At 42.3% G+C, this 21998-nt stretch overlaps 1 protein-coding gene across 1 annotated transcript in view; it reads left to right on the top strand.

Annotated features, from left to right (window-relative positions):
• Window positions 1-21998, top strand: part of fam171a2a (family with sequence similarity 171 member A2a) — a 143128-nt gene that overhangs the window by 115943 nt on the left and 5187 nt on the right. The window contains exon 5 of the mRNA XM_060901896.1: window positions 6043-6222. Within this exon, the coding sequence (XP_060757879.1) occupies window positions 6043-6222 (180 nt within the window). The remainder of the gene's footprint in view (window positions 1-6042; window positions 6223-21998) is intronic.

Here is a 21998-nt window from a genome sequence, read left to right as displayed (position 1 = left end):
GAGACAAATTTATCATAATTCGAATTGATGAAATAAAAAAGAAGCAAAATTATCAGGCTGCGTCGTCTTAGTTTTTCCTAGCTGTAATTGCATCGTTTAAACAGCAGCGCATGTTTAAACGACATGCAATAACATGTTTAAACGACATGCAGCGCATGTTTAAACGACATGCAGCGCATGTTTAAACGACATGCAATAACATACATTATTATACATACAGGGCACTTTTTCGATGGAATAAAAACGTGTGTTCTATTCCTTTCTAGCGGCCTCCATTCATTTGGTTTGATAGCCTGCAATATTGTTAGCTTATCACTTATCCGACACGTATTATGTCACTCTACCCAATGGAGAATGAGCGTTGAATATGGTTTACGATATTGAATGGTTGTCAAGACAACATGACGGCACACGTCGGAGATGATGCGAATATTCAATGAGAAGGTTTTCTGCTGCGCATGCGCACAAGCATTTCTTCGTTCACGGTGGCGCCCACAGTAAACTGTCTCAGTGAATTGAAAATGCCATAAGATACATATTACACATAAAACTTCCACGCTAGCAAGCGACTGTGAAAATTTGGAAACAAATCTATGATTGTTCCATTTAATGTGTATGTATAATAATAATAATAATAATAATAATAATAATGGCTTTTTTTCATGGTATATCAGATATATTCCATTCACCTTGTCTTCAACTCGTTTAATATCATGCTGGCTGAATAGAATATGTCTGATATACCACTCAACGCCAGCCAATATTTTTTTGAATAGTGGGAATGCACATAACTTCACCCTAGGCATAAGTAACACAGCTCTCATGCCGCAAAAACACAAAACAAAACCGATCTAAAATGGGAAAGCACTGTTGTGCGATTGACTGTACAAATAGATTTAAGAAGAAATCTGAGCTCTCTTTTTACAGACTGCTGAAAGCTGAAGAACAGAGAAGCAAACGGAGGAAGTACAAATGTTCATAAGTTTATTCAGAAAAGGCCTATTTGATATTAACTGTTTTCATTTTAGTTAATAAGCTATTATATTTTACTTCAACCTTTACAAATGTGCGTAAATAATTATTGTTGCTTATTAAGAAAATGTTTTGTTGTTTGTTTAACAAAAGGAATGTTTAAGTTGAGATAGAATAGGGAAAAATTGTTGCCATTGTTATTCTTATTCATTCATTCATTATCTCTAGCCGCTTTATCCTTCTACAGGGTCGCAGGCAAGCTGGAGCCTATCCCAGCTGACTACGGGCGAAAGGCGGGGTACACCCTGGACAAGTCGCCAGGTCATCCCAGGGCTGACACATAGACACAGACAACCATTCACACTCACATTCACACCTACGGTCAATTTAGAGTCCCCAGTTAACCTAACCTGCATGTCTTTGGACTGTGGGGGAAACCGGAGCACCCGGAGGAAACCCACGCGGACACGGGGAGAACATGCAAACTCCGCACAGAAAGGCCCTCGCCGGCCACGGGGCTCGAACCCGGACCTTCTTGCTGTGAGGCGACAGCGCTAACCACTACACCACCGTGCCGCCCCGTTATTCTTATTATTCTTATTATTTATAATAATAATAATTATTATTATACCCCCACTCCGAAGGAGGGGGGTGTACTGGTTTACCTCCATCCGTCCGTCTGTCCGTATCTCCATTTGTCCGAAACACCCTTTTTCTCAGCAACCACAACTTCAGCTTGAGGTTCTATACCATGTATACTGTTTTCAGGTCTGTCCCACATCAACTTCCTGTTTACCGACTGAATGTATTTACGAAACATATAGCGTGGATTTACAAAATTTTCCTAACACTTTTCTCAGCAAGTACAAATCTTAACTGCGTGATATTTGGTACCGAGCTTCAGCTTGGGGTTCTATACCGTGTATACCGTTTTCAGGTCTGTCACACATCGACTTCCTGTTTACTGACTGAATGTATTTATGAAACATACAGTGTGGATTTTGACGCTATTTCAAGAAGCAAAATGCTATTTCAAAATGACAGTTTACCACAATGCTATTTGAAATCCCTGGAGAGAGACGCACTGCTCTTTACTTACTTGTTTCAGGGTTAATTATTTGTTGATGTCAACATTCATAATAAGTGTCCTATTCCTTCGATTGCTTGCATTCTGATATAAGCGAGAGTGGGGGGATACGTAAGTGAGCAGTAGCTCACAGTTGATCTTGTTTGGTGGTAAAATTTTCTCCATTTAACTTTTTTCCAAAAATCTCATGGGAAAATTGAATCGTGAATCCAATGTTGTGGATCGAATCAAATCGTGAATTGGGTGAATCGTTACATGCCTAATTAGAACAGTACACTAATTAATATTAAAGCTATCATTTAAATTACAGCTTGAACTAATGGAAGCTCCACTGTTATAAAAAAAAATCTTCAGATTTGAGAATTCAACAACTCTGTGGTGTAATACAGCATAATAACCACAGTGTTGTTTTCGTTAACGATGACGATGACGAAATGATTTCGTTAATGCACCTTTTTTCATGACTAAAACGAGACATTGACGAGCTAAACATAACTCTTTGATCACGAAAATATGACGAGACGTATCTGTTGTTTTCGTTGATGAGATGAGATGAAAATGTTAGTGGGTTGGCTATAGGACTATCAAAATGCATGCCGTTTCCTCCAACGGTGCGTGCAATCTGTCTGCCAAATGCTGAAAATATCAGCAATGCACTGCATCCTGTCCTTGTTTGGTCACGCACACCACCAGGCATGTACGGGCACAGTGCACACCGGGGCAGCCACACACAGTTCATGGACCATGGCGGCGGCAACGCCAGCACAAGGGCTTGGTGAGCAGAAAAGACGTGATGATTTATGGACATACTTTACACATAATCCAGCAGAAAATAAAACGGAATGCTTTGTAGTGGGAGACAGAGGTACACACTGTGGCTATAAACCACGTGGCAAGAATACGACCAACCTCAAGAGGCATCTAAAGGCTCACCATGCTGCTATTTCTGCGACGGTAAGTTAACGTTACAAGAAGTCCTGTTAACAGATCATGTATACGTTTGCTAGCTTTGGTTAATGTCACTCAACAATCGGTCTGTGATGAATTTCCGATGAAGTTTTCCAAAACACCGTGACCTGGCGAAAATGAATGGGACCGCTAGCTTCATGCTAAAGTTGGCTTGGTTAAGCTAACTTAAATTCAATTAACATGTCATGAGTAAAACTTGTCCTGCAGGGATTTTTGGTGGGACAGCAACTGAATGCTTTGTCATATATTGACCCATATTTGAGTTACTGTACATACAGGGGGAAAAGTAGCTTTTCAGACCTGTTGCTGTGCCTTAATATGTCTAAATGAGCAGCAGCACTCCTGGCTACTCTAACATTAGCAGCATGTTTAGCCATCATATTTACATTAATGGACAGCATGGTCATCTTCTAGTCGTGTGTTCATCATGACATGTTTGTGCTCTATCAGCACATTGTGACATGTTAAACGGAGGCAGAAACACGAGTCTGTGAACAATGGAGTATACACACTAGAGCGTTTATGTAGAGAGCATACACACTAGAGAGCGTTTATGTAGAGAGCATACACACTAGACAGCGTTTATGTAGAGAGCATACACACTAGACAGCGTTTATGTAGAGAGCATACACGCTAGAGAGCGTTTATGTAGAGAGCATACACACTAGAGAGCGTTTATGTAGAGAGCATACACACTAGACAGCGTTTATGTAGAGAGCATACACGCTAGAGAGCGTTTATGTAGAGAGCATACACACTAGAGAGCGTTTATGTAGAGAGCATACACACTAGAGAGCGTTTATGTAGAGAGCATACACACTAGACAGCGTTTATGTAGAGAGTATGTTATGCACAACCTGTCAACCTTGATTACAATTTCCTATCTCTGTATTGGCCTAATTTAATGTTTTAAAGTAATTTTTTTTTTTACTAAAATGAATGACTAAAACTGGACTAAAACCCTTTTAGTTTTCGTCGACTAAAACTAGACCAAAACTATCAAGGATAGAATTGACTAAAATATGACTAAAACTAATAAGCATTTCGTCCAAAAGACTAAGACTAAAACTAAATCAAAAATGGCTTCCATAAACAACACTGAATAACCACTGTGGTGGCATTTGTGATTGTGGATTGTTCCAACTGTGTAAATCAGGAGTAAAGCCAGCAAAAATTACTTCAGTGCAATAAAATATTCTAAAAAAAGTGTCAGACTGTTTCCATTAGTTTGAGCACCCACACATAATAAATGTAGCAAATAACCACACTGAGCGTGTAATGTCTAAGAACGTTAAAGGATATGGGACATGAAACATAAAAGCACGCTATATCAGTTTCTTTCCATTAAAAATATGAATTAATTGCATCAACAAACACAAAATCATCTATTAAATTCAGCAAAATCGTTATATTCGTGATGATTATATGGCATTTCTGCTCAACTTCCGATATGCATTTTTTGCAACCGGAAGAGCCGCTGTCACGTGATCATACGTCACAAAAACTTTCGGGCACAGCACAAGCGGGTAGATGAATGGAGAAGTGGATGGCAAGAAAATTGTTTTTATAGTCTTTAAAGTACATTGGACATCATACATTGAACATCATGGTGTATTGTGCTGCTTACGGTTGCAATAATTCCAATGGGAAATGCCCTGGAGTAAGTTTTTTTGCATTCCCCAAGGACCCGAAGCTGAGGAAAGTGTGGGCTCACCTGCGCATGCGCAGTAGGCTTCGCGCATGCGCAGTAGGCTTGGTAGGACAAATCCAAGAGGTAGGATAACTTTACAGAACACCTGTTGAAAAAACTTTGCTCCTACTGTTTCCCACAAACTGTGTTCGGACCATTTCACTGAGGATTCTTTCAACATTAATACTCAGGTACTGAGCGATATTAATTCATGAAACAGGAAGTATAAGGATGAGAAAAAAAAAACAGTTTAAATCGGGAAGCTGCGCACATTTGCGCCAGGCTGCACAAATGTGCACAGCTTCCCGATTTAAACTGTTTTTTTCTCATCCTTATACTTCATGTTTCATGAATTAATATCGCTATTTTTTTTTTTTTAAATCGGATCTGCGCAATTCAGCCGTGAAAAAAGCGGCATCCGCCGAAAGGCGCGCTGTTTGCATCCCTGCACAGAGGCCAGGGGACAGGGCAGGAATATTTTTGTTGATATGAGTGATCCGGTGCGATTTTGCCACCCCCCGTTGAAGACCTCTGCGCTAAGCGACTGAAAGCCGAGGTAAGGATTAGTATTATAATTTTGGGTGTATCAATTATTGATTATCATAATTCTGACTCGTTTCGCCATTTTGAATGTTTTCATCTTGGACTCTGGAAGCATTGTATCTCAATCAATCTCGAAAAATATCAGCAAAAAAAAAACTAGCTTGCAACGGACTTTAGCTAGATCTATGATGAACTTTCAATGTATGATACAAAAATAATACTTCTTTCAACAGATCATTGGCCTTTGAGCAGAATTGTTTTTAACTTACCAGGAAGTGTTATCGAGCCGACCGCTTTCAGTTTCTTGAGGGCTGAATGAACTCTCACTCTCAGAATCATCTGACCCGTCAGAGTAAAGACAAGATCCATGTTCATGTGAATTTCCAGCTATCGGTTCGAATTGATAGGGTCTAACTTCACATCTCTGTGAAACATCGGGAATATCACTGTCGATAGTGTCCATTTCGGTAACCTGTTTACATTAGATTCCCAAGCGCTGGCTCCTTGGAAAGTTTTTGTGACGTCACGGGTCACGTGACCACCTAGCTCATTAACGAATCCTTGTTTTATGCTGATGTATAAAAAAACTTGAATAATGTGGTGATTTTCACATTTTTGACGCCCTGCAGTGATTTAGATGGCATTTCTTATGTCCTTTATACATAATTATGCCCAGAAAAAAATCCATGTCCCATATCCTTTAAGGATCATGAGTCACTCCTCCCATTTAAGTTTCTTTATATTTTTCATTTTCTCTCTCTCTCTCTCTCTCTGCCCTCAGGCTTGAACAGCAGTTGGGTAGAGCTGACTGCAGTGGCTGCGGTTTGTGCCACACTCACTGGACCCAATGGCACTGAGGTGCAGGTCTCAGAACCTATCCATGTGTCCGTCCCTCTTCCCTCAGACTCGCCACTCAAATCAGCCACCAGTGTCCCCATCTGGAGGTTTGAGGACAGGACAGGTAAACAACGAAGTGATTAAAAGTGTATCAAATGTTCATCCAGTTGCAGCTGAAAATCAGGTTTCAGACTTGACATTGCAAGCTCTCGTTTTTTTTTTTTAACCAACTTCAGCTAAAATTTCTGTATTTCAGGATTCACGTTGTGGAGGGACAAGAAAATGCTGTTTCAAATATATTAGGCCCTGGTCACAGTACAGGTCGTGATGGGTTTGCGAATACTTGGCAATGAAAAATTGGTAGCATCACCACCAATCGTGCAATACACAGCAACTGTTGTCCAAGCTTCATGAGTTGTTTTTTGGTGTGTCTCCACCTTGTGATTGGCCAAAAAGGTTGTGAAAATTTTCAGTGTATGCATTGAAATTTGGTGGCGATGTTTTCGTCAGCAAACTAAGCAGCGAATACTCACAGATGGGTTTGGGAATATTTCCCGAAGCTCAGGGAACCTTCTTTGAGCCTCCTGAGATGTATTCGTCTTGAATCCATGTCACAGATGCTCACAGGAGGCTTGTCGATATAGTGGCTTGGCTACATACAGTGGTGCTTGAAAGTTTGTGAACCCTTTAGAATTTTCTATATTTCTGCATAAATATGACCTAAAACATTATCAGATTTTCACACAAGTCCTAAAAGTAGATAAAGAGAACCCAGTTAAACAAATGAGACAAAAATATTATACTTGGTCATTTATTTATTGAGGAAAATGATTAAATATTACATATCTGTGACTGGCAAAAGTATGTGAACCTTTGCTTTCAGGATCTGGTGTGACCCCCTTGTGCAGCAATAACTGCAACTAAACGTTTCCGGTAACTGTTGATCAGTCCTGCACACCGGCTTGGAGGAATTCAAGCCCATTCCTCCGTACAGAACAGCTTCAACTCTGGGATGTTGATGGGTTTCCTCACATGAACTGCTCGCTTCAGGTCCTTCCACAACATTTCAATTGGATTAAGGTCAGGACTTTGACTTGGCCATTCCAAAACATTAACTTTATTCTTCTTTAACTATTCTTTGATAGAACGACTTGTGTGCTTAGGGCCGTTGTCTTGCTGCATGATCCACCTTCTCTTGAGATTCAGTTCATGAACAGATGTCCTGACATTTTCCTTTAGAATTTGCTGGTATAATTCAGAATTTATTGTTCCATCAATGATGACAAGCTGTCCTGGCCCAGATGCAGCAAAACAGGCCCAACCCATGATACTACATCCACCATGTTTGACATATGGGATAAGGTTCTTATGCTGGAATGCAGTGTTTTCCTTTCTCCAAACAACACTTCTCATTTAAACCAAAAAGTTCTATTTTGGTCTCATCCATCCACAAAACCTTTTTCCAATAGACTTCTGGCTTGTCCACATGATCTTTAGCAAACTGCAGACGAGCAGCAATGTTCTTTTTGAGGAGCAGTGGCTTTCTCCTTGCAACCCTGCCATGCACACCATTGTTGTTCAGTGTTATCCTGATGGTGGACTCATGAACATTAACATTAGTCCATCTGAGAGAGGCCTTCAGTTGCTTAGAAGTTACCCTGGGGTCCTTTGTCACCTTGCCGACTATTACGCGCCTTGCTCTTGGAGTGATCTTTGTTGGTCAACCACTCCTGGGGAGGGGAACAATGGTCTTGAATTTCCTCCATTTGTATACAATCTGTCTGACTGTGGATTGGTGGAGTCCAAACTCTTTTGAGATGGTTTTGTAACCTTTTCCAGCCTGATGAGCATCAACAACACTTTTTCTGAGGTCCTCAGAAATCTCCTTTGTTCGTGCCATGATACACTTCCACAAACACATGTTGTGAAGATCAGACTTTGATAGATCCCTGTTCTTTAAATAAAACAGGGTGCCCACTCACACCTGATTGTCATCCCATTGATTGAAAACACCTGACTCTAATTTCACCTTCAAATTAACTGCTAATCCTAGAGGTTCACATGCTTTTGCCACTCACAGATATGTAATATTGAATCATTTTCCTCAATAAATAAATGACCACCTATAATGTTTTTGTCTCATTTATTTAACTGGGTTCTCTTTTGCCGCTTTTCCACTACAAACGCGGCTGAGTTGGGCTGAGCCGTGCTGAGTTGGGCTGAGTCGAGCTGAGCAGGGCTGTTGGAGTTGCATTTCAACTACAACCGCGCTGAACCGTGCTGGCTGGAAGTGGGTGGACACATTGGGTGGAGTTAGCGAAAGTCGGTGGACGTCACGTGATGTCGTTAAGCAGCGCAAACAGTGACATCAGTGAGCTTTTAAGCGGTAGTCTCACGACCCGAATAGTAAACAATAAACATGAAGTCGTTAGTGTTGCTGGTCTTGGTGCTGTGGCTTGTTGTCACCGACAACGCGAACAGATACTGGCAAGAGCGTATAGATGAGGCGAGGCGCATAAGGCTTCAGAAATTCTCGTAATTAGGGCCCGAGCCCTATGGGCGAAGGCCCTATTGTTCTTGTAAGAGTTCACTATTATTATTCTTCTTCCGTCTTCTTCTTCTTCTTCTTCTTATTCCGTCTTCTTCTTCTTTATTTTTCTCCGCTGTTGGGCCATTTTCGGGGCGCTTGCCATGGGCGAAAACGCACGAAATTTGGCACCAGTTCCGAGAATTGCCACCGCTACTCAGAACCAGAAGCCCAAACTTGGCCGGGGCTCCGGGCCTCTATAGCGCCCCCTAAGTCGTTGTGATTTTGGCCTCCCGCATTAAGGTGCCTGGGTGCCATGTAGTTTGTAGTAGTGGCATGCCATTTGGTACGCATATGTATCTCACTAAGCCGGACAAAAATGTAATGCCAATGCATTAGCCACGCCCAACAGGAAGTGAGGTAATTTCACTTTTGTGCGAAATGCATGGCCACGAAGACGGCGCAACTCCTCCTAGACCGTTCATAGGAATGTCACCAAAATTGATACACATCATCTACAGACATGGCTGACAAAAGTTACTAAATACCTTTCACGTTGGATAAACCGTTCAGAAGTTATACGTCAATCAATTTTCGATGCAAAATTTTACATGCTTAAAAATTCATTACAAATCTTCTGATTGCTCAAAACTGCTCATACTTCACACGCAAATCACGCATTGGGCTTCTGACATGTTACCCAATTTCTGTGATATTTCGCCACTGGGGGCGCTATTTTTGGGCAAAAATTCCAATCTTTCCTCAAATTTGGTCAAACTTCACGGCCACCCTCTTACTACCTCCCATGTCATGTATACCACATTTTGGAAATTTTCGTCCATGGGGGGCACTGTTTTTGGCCGACGCAATTGCTCCAAAACGGGTTTTTGGTAAATAATTCCATAATGCTTTTCCTTCACACCACTACCTTGTGATAGTACGTTGCTGTTGTAGACACTTATTTTTCCAACTCATAATCGCTCATGTACAGCATAGCGCCACCTACTGACATGGGAAAAACCAAAAGATTTATTCTTCAAAAATCTATATCTCATCTTCTATTTACTCAATTGTCATCAAACTTCATACGCAAACTCTTCATAGCTCACCTGACATCTATACCAAATTTTGTGCACTTTCGCCCCTGGGGGTGCTGGTTATGGCAAAAATGATATTGCAGCTTCTGATCTGTCAAACTTGCCAAGCAAACTCTGTACAAGACCCTTATTGGGGCGCTTGCCATGGTCGACAACGCACGAAATTTGGCTCCTTTTTCTTAGACTGCCACCGCTACTGAGAACCAGAAGCCCAGCTCCAGGCGGGCCTCAGGGCCTCTATAGCGCCCCCTAACTCGTTGTGATTTTGGCCTCCCGCATTAAGGTGCCTGGTTGCCATGTAGTTTGTAGTAGTGGCATGCCATTTGGTAGGCATATGTATCTCACTAAGCCGGACAAAAATGTAATGCCAATGCATTAGCCACGCCCAACAGGAAGTGAGGTAATTTCACTTTTGTGCGAAATGCATGGCCACGAACACGGCGCAACTCCTCCTAGACCGTTCATAGGAATGTCACCAAAATTGATACACATGATCTACAGACATGGCTGACAAAAGTTTCTAAATACGTTTCACGTAGCATAAACCGTTCAGAAGTTATACGTCAATCAATTTTCACTGCAAAATTTTACATGCTTAAAAATTCATAACAAATCTTCTAATTGCTCAAAACTGCTCATTCTTCACACGCAAATCACTGATTGGGCTTCTGACATGTTACCCAATTTCTGTGATATTTCGCCACTGGGGGCGCTATTTTTGGGCAAAAAATCCAATCTTTCCTCAAATTTGGTCAAACTTCACGGCCACCCTCTTACTACCTCCCATGTCATGTATACCACATTTTGGGAATTTTCGTCCATGGGGGGCGCTGTTTTTGGCCGACGCAATTGCTCCAACACGGGTTTTTGGTAAATAATTCCATAATGCTTTTCCTTCACACCACTACCTTGTGGTAATGTCTCTTGCCGAAGAAGCTGTGGAAGGTATTTCACGGGGACGCATGCCCCCGCCCCCCTTGGCCGCTGGCGCGAGGGCCCGTCGAGGCCGCTTGCGGCTTTAATTCGTAATTATTCTTCTTCCGGGTTTACGGTGTTTACAGATCCCAGCGTGCTCGCGGGGCGTGTGTGGGCATGTGAGGACACTCCTCCTCACCAATCAGTGCACAGGGGAGTGTCTGCTCACGCCCCCAGCCTCACTCGGCTCGCTTTGGCTCGCTTCAGCCCCACTCCAAAACGGTGCGAGTTTTAGGGGCTAAGCAGGGCTGAAGTGAGCCGAGTCGTGCTGTTTTTTGGTAGTCGAAACGCGAGCCGTGTCGGGCTGAAGTGAGCTGAAGCGAGCTGAAGTGAGTTGAAAAAGGGTAGTGGAAAAGGGCCATAAATCTACTTTTAGGACTTGTGTGAAAATCTGATGATGTTTTAGGTCATATTTATGCAGAAATATAGAAAAGTCTAAAGGGTTCACAAACTTTCAAGCACCACTGTATAGCCTAACCTTCACTGAGACTTAAAAAGTGCATTTATGCTTGGAGATCCTTCGGAGCATGTTGTGCATGTGCCTGGGAGCCAGTTATTATGGGAAACACCTGATGCTGATTTGAGTGCAGTCAGCATGGGCATATAAGGACACTCTTTTCACAAAGACTTTGCAAGTATTCTGTCAGGTATGTGGTGGGAGATGGATGTAAGTGCAGGAAGAATGTATTAGCAGGAGTGATATTTACAAAAATGAAACAGAAAGCAGAGTCAGAAACATGGCTAGAAACAAACGTGACAGTAATAATGATAATACTTTGCAACGCCTGTGTCCTTATATGTGCATGCTGATTGCACTCAAATCAGCATCATGTGTTTCCCAGAACGACTGGATCCTGAGAGCGAGTGTGGCCGCTCGAGCATGCGAAGGCGTGACAGTCAATGTTCGCCTGCTGTGTGACCACAACTTTTAGCTCGCCTGTATATTGCCATGCATCACCACCAAAACGCCTCATTTTCGTCAATAACCCATCACAAAGCATCACAAGCTGTAGTGTGACCGTAGTCTTAAATAGGTCTGACAGTAGTCTATAAACACATGTAATTGTTAAAGGAGAACTGAAGTCATTTTTAAACTTGCTTTATTTCTTAATTAACGTGTTATTCAATTACGTTTTCGGTTTTAGTAACCTTATATCGTGACTCATATTGGCAACTAATCGCAATTAAATATTATACTTATCGGCCTATTCGGTTTTTAGCCGTGTTGAATTTAGTTCGTTTGGTCCACGGCAGGCGTCGCTTATCCGCGCGATCTTCACGAGACTTGTGTGAGACTTCGAAACGTGAAGTGTCAGCCAGGTGTCAGTGCCGCCATTTTGAAAACTGTTTTCCAAATGAAATATTGCACAAAAACGAGTTTAAATGACGATTACTGCCTACTTTTTCAAACTTTCCTGATTGCTATCAAAACAAACAAAACTTCCGGCTTGATTACATCAGCATTCGAAAGAGGGCGCGCGTGTCTTTTGACAGCGTTGGCAGATGTCGGTCACTTTGATTTCCGCTGTACGTTTTACTTCCGTCCTACGATGTCTCGCACAGGTCTCAACGAATCTCGTTTACAGCCGTTGCTTTGACATATGGACTGAGATATTACAGAGCATATTTCAAACACTCATAACTTGCTATAGCAGTGACAAAATAGCGATCAAAAATGCATTCCGATATTTAATAAAATGAGATAAATAGAATTTTGATGAGGGCGGCACGGTGGTGTAGTGGTTAGCGCTGTCGCCTCACAGCAAGAAGGTCCTGGGTTCGAGCCCCGTGGCCGGCGAGGGCCTTTCTGTGTGGAGTTTGCATGTTCTCCCCGTGTCCGCGTGGGTTTCCTCCGGGTGCTCCGGTTTCCCCCACAGTCCAAAGACATGCAGGTTAGGTTAACTGGTGACTCTAAATTGACCGTAGGTGTGAAGGTGAGTGTGAATGGTTGTCTGTGTCTATGTGTCAGCCCTGTGATGACCTGGCGACTTGTCCAGGGTGTACCCCGCCTTTCGCCCATAGTCAGCTGGGATAGGCTCCAGCTTGCCTGCGACCCTGTAGAAGGATAAAGCGGCTAGAGATAATGAGAATGGGATGAGAATTTTGATGATAAAAAATTTGCCTTCAGTTCTCCTTTAATACGGTGAAATATTGTTTTCCAACACTGACAAGTCTCCATAACGTCATGATTGTATCAGGCCACATTACACCACCATGTCGTTAATTATTGTCTTATAACAGCATGCCCCCAAGTGTTTTATTTCATACCTAATTGACTGCAATATTAATAACAGAATTTCTTGCATATGATGATTCTCTAGTGAGCAGTTATGATTATTATTATTTTTACCATATAATTCATCTAGAGGAACTGCTTGGTGCAGTGTGCTTGGGTAAAATAAGGGCGTCGTCTGTTATAGCTGCTTGAGGTTAGAAGATCTCAGGTACTGGTGGCAATGCTACTTTACAGACGGATGGTTACACAACAGGGTTCTGAGAGAGAGAGAGTGTAAAAGGGCCATTTGCAACCTTAGATGCAGGCATTCTTTTAAAGCACAGAGGACAAGGACTGCACAGTTCACTCTGGTTGCTGGGGGAACGTACAGTATTTTGGGACATAATCCACATAGCATTTTGGTTATGTATCCTTCTGCTGAGATTTTCACCAAAACATCTTCATGGATGCATTTTTAGAAAGAGAATTCATGAACTATAACTCAATCTCGATGTTTATATTGATTTAATTGCCTAGAAGAGCTAACAAAGAAAGCACTGAAGAAAAAATTTACTGAAAAGCACATGCACGAGTCCTTCAGGAAAGTCTTCATGGTTTACAGTAGATACCTAATGGAAGCTAATAAACAGAATAGAGACAGGTTGGTTAAAGTTGTGTCACCCGTCTGTGTAGGATGAACAATTCAGAGCCTGGACATTCGTAGAGTTTGGACCAAGATACAGATGGATTACATGTTTGCATGTAATTAAAGGAGGACTGAAGGCAAATTTTTTATCATCAAAATTCTCATCTCATCTCATCTCATTATCTCTAGCCGCTTTATCCTTCTACAGGGTCGCAGGCAAGCTGGAGCCTATCCCAGCTGACTACGGGCGAAAGGCGGGGTACACCCTGGACAAGTCGCCAGGTCATCACAGGGCTGACACATAGACACAGACAACCATTCACGCTCACATTCACACCTACGGTCAATTTAGAGTCACCAGTTAACCTAACCTGCATGTCTTTGGACTGTGGGGGAAACCGGAGCACCCGGAGGAAACCCACGCGGACACGGGGAGAACATGCAAACTCCACACAGAAAGGCCCTCGCCGGACCCGGGGTTCGAACCCAGGACCTTCTTGCTGTGAGGCGACAGCGCTAACCACTACACCACCGTGCCGCCCTCATCAAAATTCTATTTATTTCATTTTATTAAATACAGGGATGCATTTTTGATTGCTATTTTGTCACTGCTATAGCAAGTTATGAGTGTTTGAAATATGCTCTGTAATATATCAGTCCATATGTCAAAGCGATGGCCGTAAACGAGATTCGTTGAGACCTGTGCGAGACATCGTAGGACGGAAGTAAAACGTACAGTCGAAATCAAAGTGACCAACCCTGTGTCCAAAATCGCTCACTCGTTCACTACTCCCTATATAGGGAATTACTATATAGAGGACTATATAGTAGTGGTGTGCAAATTAATCGTCATGGCGATGCATTGCATCGCCAACTTTCACGATATACTGCATCGATTCTTGATGCCAAATATCGATTATTAACGTTAAAAAATAAATGAATAAAACTGTATGAACGGTAGGCGAATATCAGCCAAAAACAAGTAGCCTAGGATACAACATCCAATCATGTAGATGGCGCAGTGGAGTTGTTGACGCCCGCTGCCTTCTTCATGCCATTGGTATTTCCGAAAGCGGGCGCCTAGTGCTCTCTCTGTTTGCAACATGGACGAAGCCGAGAAGATTCGCGTGCCTCCCTCACAGTTTAAAGCCGATGTTTGGACGCATTTCGGCTTCCGAAACAAAGACGGTAAAAATGAAATGGACATGACTCACGCAATTTGTAGACACTGTAGCATGTCGATAAAGTATTGTGGAAATACAACAAACTTAAGAGCACACATTCAGAGGCGCCATCCAGACAAACTGCAACAGCAACAACCACCACAACCCATGATAAAACAAACAACCCTCGACAGCAAGCTCGCACCCTCATCTGTACGTGCGAAAAAAATAACTGAGTCCATTGCAGAATTCATTTGCCAAGATTTACGGCCATATTGCGTGGTGGAAAATCGTGGGTTCAGAAGTATGATAAACACACTCGAGCCTCGTTATGTGATCCCTAGCCGAAAACAATTTACAGAAGTAATGATCCCGGACATGTATGAAAAGGTAAAGCTACAAGTTAAAAAATCCCTCGCCTCTACAGAAAGCGTTGCCCTCACATGCGATGGATGGACTTTGCGAGCCACAGAGCTACTTAAAATGGCAGTCACTGATGAGCCTTATTTTATTAGTTTTCTTTTATTATTCTACCTTAATCATTTGCACTTTTTGTAATTAGTGTGTCCACCAAAGTATTAAGAATGTTTTAATGGCAATAATGTTAAATAAATTCATGTATATATGAACTGAGTTGCTGTGTGATGTATCAATTGAAGACACTATCCAGATTGTACACAGCCACTGGTAATTATGCTCTATTTTTTACATTTTCACTTAAATATATTGAAAATATCGCAATGCATCGCAATGATTCAAGAATCGTGATGAATCGTGATAGTATCGCATCGTGGCATGTGAATCGTGATTCGAATTGAATCGTGAAGTCTTTGCCAATACCCAGCCCTACTATATAGTGAGCTCATTGGTAAAATAAAAAAGCGCTTTCGAACACTAGTCCACGGCGCCATTATTTACGTCATTACTGTTCCACAATTAAAACGTGCCAGATCAGTCGGCTGGTGGGTTTTCAAAATAATGAACACATGCATGTATTTTTGTGATAAATCCATATTATACTGAGCGCATTTCCCACATTAATCAATACAAAGTACCTGCATCTTCAGTGTTTCCGCAATGTACAATTGGCTGCGGCGGGCCGCCACACCTTGATTTTTGCCGCCGCACCTTCAGGCAGTGTTGCCAGATACTGCTTCCGTTTTCCAGCCCAAAATAATTATGTTCAAATCCGCCAAAATGCACTTAAAACCGCCCAATCTGGCAACACTGCCTTCAGGCATTGAATGCGCATTTCGACCACACAAGGCGGTAGCGCCGTAAGCGGCAGCGCTGCTAACAGTAGAAGAAGTGAACACACACACACACACAAAACAGGAGCATTTTGGATTTACCAAACAACAGGTAAAGGCGGACCTGGACATGACACACGCAGTATGCAAACACTGCCGAATGAAAGTTAAGTACTGTGGCAATACTACAAATCTGCACCTCCACATGACCCGACATCACGCTAGCATTTCGCAAGTAACGAATGCTAGTGGTAGCACAACGACACAAGCAAATCTGACGGCGGGGTTTCCGACGAAATTTCCCCCAACATCACCAAAGGCTCAAAAAATCACTGCAGCACTATTATCGTACATATGCAAAGACTTGCGTCCGTACAGCTCAGTTGAAAACGAAGGCTTCCGAGAACTAATTGAGGAATGTGAACCACGCTACTCTACAGCCTTGTTAAGGCCATGTTTTAAGTTTACTTTTATCAAAGCCATCTTTTTTTGCACTACAACCTTGTTAAGGCCATGTTTTAAGTTTACTTTTTTCAAAGGCAGCTTTATTTCTGCACTACAGCCTTGTTAAGGTCATGTTTTACATGCACTACAGTGTAACTTTCTCTACAGCAAAATAAAAAATAACATTTGGGTATACATATGTCTGTTTTCTTAAAAATGTATGTTAAGTAATGTGAAATATCGGGATACGTATCGCCTTGAAGACCATGTATCGGGATGCACATATATCGCAATACGTATCGTATCGTGACCCCTGTATCGTGATGTGTATCGTATCGCGAGGTTGTTGGCAATACCCACCCCTAGTTTCCTCCGGGTGCTCCGGTTTCCCCCATAATCTTGTGTTGTGAGATTTATGTTCAGGGGGTGGGGGTAAGGGGTCGCTCTGGGGTTAGGTGTGGGGGGAATTTGGTCTCCCTGACTGTTTTCTAAACTGCCTTGCTCTGCAGGTTATGCTCGTTCTTTCAAGACTAGGTTTATTCATTTATTCCCTTACAAAAGGTCACCATTTTAGAGTGTGTTTTGTCAAAAAATTTCTCAGAATGCTCCCGTATCCTCGTACTGGGGTGGGACGTCTGAGCGCAGGTCTTGCCACCGCACCTTCAAACATTTTCTAGGGGAAACACTGATCTTTCAGTTCTTTTAAATCAAGGCTGAATACTTTCTTTTTTGCCGCTGCCTTTTATTAAATCTAATTTGAGACTTTTAATTTGATTTCTTTCGGCATGACCGCAATGCATGATGGGATACATTGCTTTGGTTAGTGACCGTCGGTTGTACACTACTTTTCATAATGCATTGTGGGATACTTTGAGTGCACTATATAGGGTGTAAATAATCCTCACTAAGGTTTCGGACAGCACTACAAAATGGCGTCCTCACTAAATAGTGCCCTATATAGTGAGTAGGGAGCAGTTTCGGACACAGGGCAACATCTGCCAACGTTGTCAAAAGACGCGCGCACTCTCTCGAATGCAGATGTAATCAAGCCCGAAGTTGTGTTTGTTTTGATAGCAATCAGGAAAGTTTGAAAAAAGTAGGCAGTAATCGTCATTTAAACTTGTTTTTGTGCAATATTTCGTTTGGAAAACAGTTTTCAAAATGGCGGCACTAACACCTGGCTGACACTTCACGTTTCGAAGTCTCGCACAAGTCTCGTGAAGATCGCGCGGATAAGCGACGCCTGCCGTGGACCAAATGAACTAAATTCAACATGGCTAAAAACCGAATAGGCCGATAAGTATAATATTTAATTGCGATTAGTTGCCAATACGAGTCATGATATAAGGTTACTAAAACCGAAAACGTAATTGAATAACACGTTAATTAAGAAATAAAGCAAGTTTAAAAATGACTTCAGTTCTCCTTTAACTTATAGCTCATTTGCCCTAACTCTGTTTCAGGGCTCAGGTTTTTTTTTTTCAAACTAAAGGATCTGTAGATTTTATTCTTTTTGCTAACCATAGCTTATGTTACAACTAGCTAGCTTGCTAGCTCAATATTAGCTACCACTTTACCATAATTCCAACAAACTTTGATGATTGTTAAGTCGAGCTTTGGTAACAGATTCTCGTCTCATGGTCATAATAAGCTCCTCAAGACAAATAAGTGTCTGCATGTGTTGAGGGTACTCTGCAAGGAAGGATACAATCAAAGCAAGTGACCGGCTATTCAACAGTTTGGTACTGCCGACTATATCCTATGGTCTTCCAGTTTATGGGGCTGCAGAACCAGAACTCACCATCGTTCAAAAATTTTTGGACAGATGCTACAAGCGAAAGTACATCAGTGAGAGAATAGATGTCCATGTACTGTTAGAAAAACAAGATAGGAACATCTTCAATAAACTGAAAGTGATGAGCAACCGCCCACTGTACCCCCTGCTTCCACAAATTAAGAAGACTACATACAGTTTAAGAAACAATCAGTCACAATGCTCTAAAGTTAATACAGGTAGCTTTAAGAACTCATTTATTTAATAGAATCATATTTAAAGCGAAACGGCCTTTCGATTTCATAAAATCGGTGAAATTTAGTTCCCTCTGAAATTTGGTCATTGTGATATATGTTTATTTCTGTAATATCTCATCTCATCTCATTATCTCTAGCCGCTTTATCCTGTTCTACAGGGTCGCAGGCAAGCTGGAGCCTATCCCAGCTGACTACGGGCGAAAGGTGGGGTACACCCTGGACAAGTCGCCAGGTCATCACAGGGCTGACACATAGACACAGACAACCATTCACACTCACATTCACACCTACGGTCAATTTAGAGTCACCAGTTAACCTAACCTGCATGTCTTTGGACTGTGGGGGAAACCGGAGCACCCGGAGGAAACCCACGCGGACACAGGGAGAACATGCAAACTCCACACAGAAAGGCCCTCGCCAGCCACGGGGCTCGAACCCGGACCTTCTTGCTGTGAGGCAACAGCGCTAACCACTCAAGTTATTTAATTTGAGGGGATTCCTGAGCAAATAACGTGCATGAAATCGCTGGCTTCATGCAGACAGAGGAAGTCCATGTGCGCATGCGCAGGTTTACCTTCTTCGTCTTCTTTTGGGTTTTATGGCAGCTGGCACCCAGTGTTGCATTACTGCCATCTACAGGTTTACCTTTGACCGTGCACTGACAGTTACATCGTTCTGTCTCTAAACGAACAGCTGATCACACCGAGGTGCTCGCTGACCGCCGATATTTATTAGTTTGGTCCTGCGTTTCCTTTCCTTCGCAACACAACATCTTTTCTTCTCGCTTTCCGTTACTGTAGTCGGTCTTTCATGTTTCATTCGCACACTCATGTCTTCCATTTTTCTCTCCTGTTTCAAATTTGTATCCCACAATGCCTTGCATGAATGGGGAAAGCCCACTATGTGATGCATGACGTAGTATCTTGAATTGGGTCATGGTGAAGCAGGAAAAAATAGTGGAGAATTTACTGCCACATGGCCCTAAATCCATTAATTGCTCTATTTTTTAAAAAACTAATAAAATTGGAAGTCTCATTCTAATTCAGTAGCTTTCGGTCCACTAAAGTAAAATAATTGGGTGTCAGGGAAAATTATTTTTATAACCTACACTTGAAAAATCTGAAAGGCAGTCTAGCTTTAAATATGAATTAGCTGTTTAATTGCCAGCGTATAGAATTTGCTAAGCATTTCTTTGATTCTTGATGTCTGTGAATTTTTAGTGCTCTCTCATCTCTCTCATTATCTCTAGCCGCTTTATCCTTCTACAGGGTCACAGGCAAGCTGGAGCCTATCCCAGCTGACTACGGGCGAAAGGCGGGGTACACCCTGGACAAGTCGCCAGGTCATCACAGGGCTGACACATAGACACAGACAACCATTCACACTCACATTCACACCTACGGTCAATTTAGAGTCACCAGTTAACCTAACCTGCATGTCTTTGGACTGTGGGGGAAACCGGAGCACCCGGAGGAAACCCACGCAGACACGGGGAGAACATGCAAACTCCACACAGAAGGGCCCTCGCCGGCCCCGGGGCTCGAACCCGGACCTTCTTGCTGTGAGGCAACAGCGCTAACCACTACACCACCGTGCCGCCCTTTTTTAGTGCTCATTATTATATATATATGTCTTCTGCTTTATGTAAAATATGTATATTTATCTTATTTAATTAAAGACTATTGATTGATTGATTGATTGATATGCTCGTGAAGAGCACCTGTAGGCCACTTCTTATATTCTTGTATATCTTGAATACCATAACATGACGTATAAATTTGTCTTTCATTGTTGTATTTTGTTGTAAATTGGTAGTCATTTATAGCCAAATAAAATTGTGAGCTTGCTTTCCTGTAAACAGTTTTGATGAGTGTGAACCTGCACTATTGTTCATTCAAAGGTCTGAACATGGATTAGGCGATATGTCACACTGGATTACTTGATACAGCATGTAAACTAGAGATCTCAGTCCATCTGGCTATAAAGTGACAGCTTAGTTCAAGGCAAGCTGGGGAAGAATGGGTTTGAATATGCAACATGCGTGGGTGGGCAGAATGGACTGAGATTTAGGGGGGAAAACATGAATAAATGAACAGGCCATGTGTTGTGGGTGTGTGTACAAGCATGAGTTTAAGAGAACAGTCTCCCTTTGAAGCTTATTTGTTTTACAGACAGTAGAGAGTTTAATCTCCAGTGTTGCATGACCTGCTATGGGAAAGCCCCCTATTTCAGGGTCTGTGCAAAGGTTGCATGATTTAAGAACATACAGCGCACCCTAGTGGCCACACTTTAGCATGGCAGCTGTGCTGGAGCTTTTAATTTGCCTCGAAGGACTTGATAAATTGACCAGCTGAGTTTTCAGGGTATAAATTATAGCATAGCACGTAGCTGCAAAATGGCCCAGTTTGAAAATGAGATGGCTGTAAATAGCTGGGACAAGGAAATAAATTTGCCAAGCATGAGAAATAGATGGGCGGCACGGTGGTGTAGTGGTCAGCGCTGTCGCCTCACAGCAAGAAGGTCCGGGTTCGAGCCCCGTGGCCGGCGAGGGCCTTTCTGTGCGGAGTTTGCATGTTTTCCCCGTGTCCGTGTGGGTTTCCTCTGGGTGCTCCGGTTTCCCCCACAGTCCAAAGACATGCAGGTTAGGTTAACTGGTGACTCTAAATTGACCGTAGGTGTGAATGTGAGTGTGAATGGTTGTCTGTGTCTTTGTGTCAGCCCTGTGATGACCTGGCGACTTGTCCAGGGTGTACCCCGCCTTTCACCCGTAGTCAGCTGGGATAGGCTCCTGCGACCCTGTAGAACAGGATAAAGCGGCTAGAGATAATGAGATGAGATGAGAAATAGATTTGCTCTCAACCCCTTACCAAGGAGATTTTATATAAAATGGGAATATCAGCTTTGACTTGACTCTGAGCGGTGTGACCTGAATGCTACAGAGTTGTGTTGTAGTCAAGACTACCTTAACCGAGACCAAGTCATGATCAAGGACAAAGTGTATCAAGACCAAGAGAAGACAAAGTTGAGATCAAGTCAAGACCAAGACCAAGGCAGGGCGAGACCAAGTCAAGACCAAACTAGTGTGTGGGGAGGGGTGGGGGAGGGGTGGCAGCTGTTTACAGGAAGAAAATTTTCACATTATTGGTTGCATTTGAATCAGGAAATATTACATCCAATCACAGTAACGATGTTTTGACTGTTTTACATTGTTTGTTTTGACTAGTTTACATTGTTTGGCTGTTACCACTGAACTCTACATTTCCTGTACTGTCTTGTATGATTTAAATTTACTTAAATTATGGAAGTGAAAGTTAAACATTTCACAGAATAACCAATTTTAGTGAACGATGGTTAAATGATGTTCCTTTCACCAAAGAACCAAGGAACATGGGAAAACATTAGCTAACAGCTTTAGTCCTAATCTCTCAAATGTTAATTAACATAATAGTAATAATTCTGGCAATACTTAAACTGCCTCGATAAATACATAAATTTGATAAAGTGTATATAGCAACATATTTCAGTGATGAGCGTTGTCACTTGTTGAAATTT

The sequence above is a fragment of the Neoarius graeffei genome, chromosome 20 (genome assembly GCF_027579695.1).
Source record: "Neoarius graeffei isolate fNeoGra1 chromosome 20, fNeoGra1.pri, whole genome shotgun sequence".
Classification (NCBI taxonomy): domain Eukaryota; kingdom Metazoa; phylum Chordata; class Actinopteri; order Siluriformes; family Ariidae; genus Neoarius; species Neoarius graeffei.
Note: the sequence above shows the minus strand (reverse complement) of the source record. Positions and strands in the feature narration are given on the sequence as shown.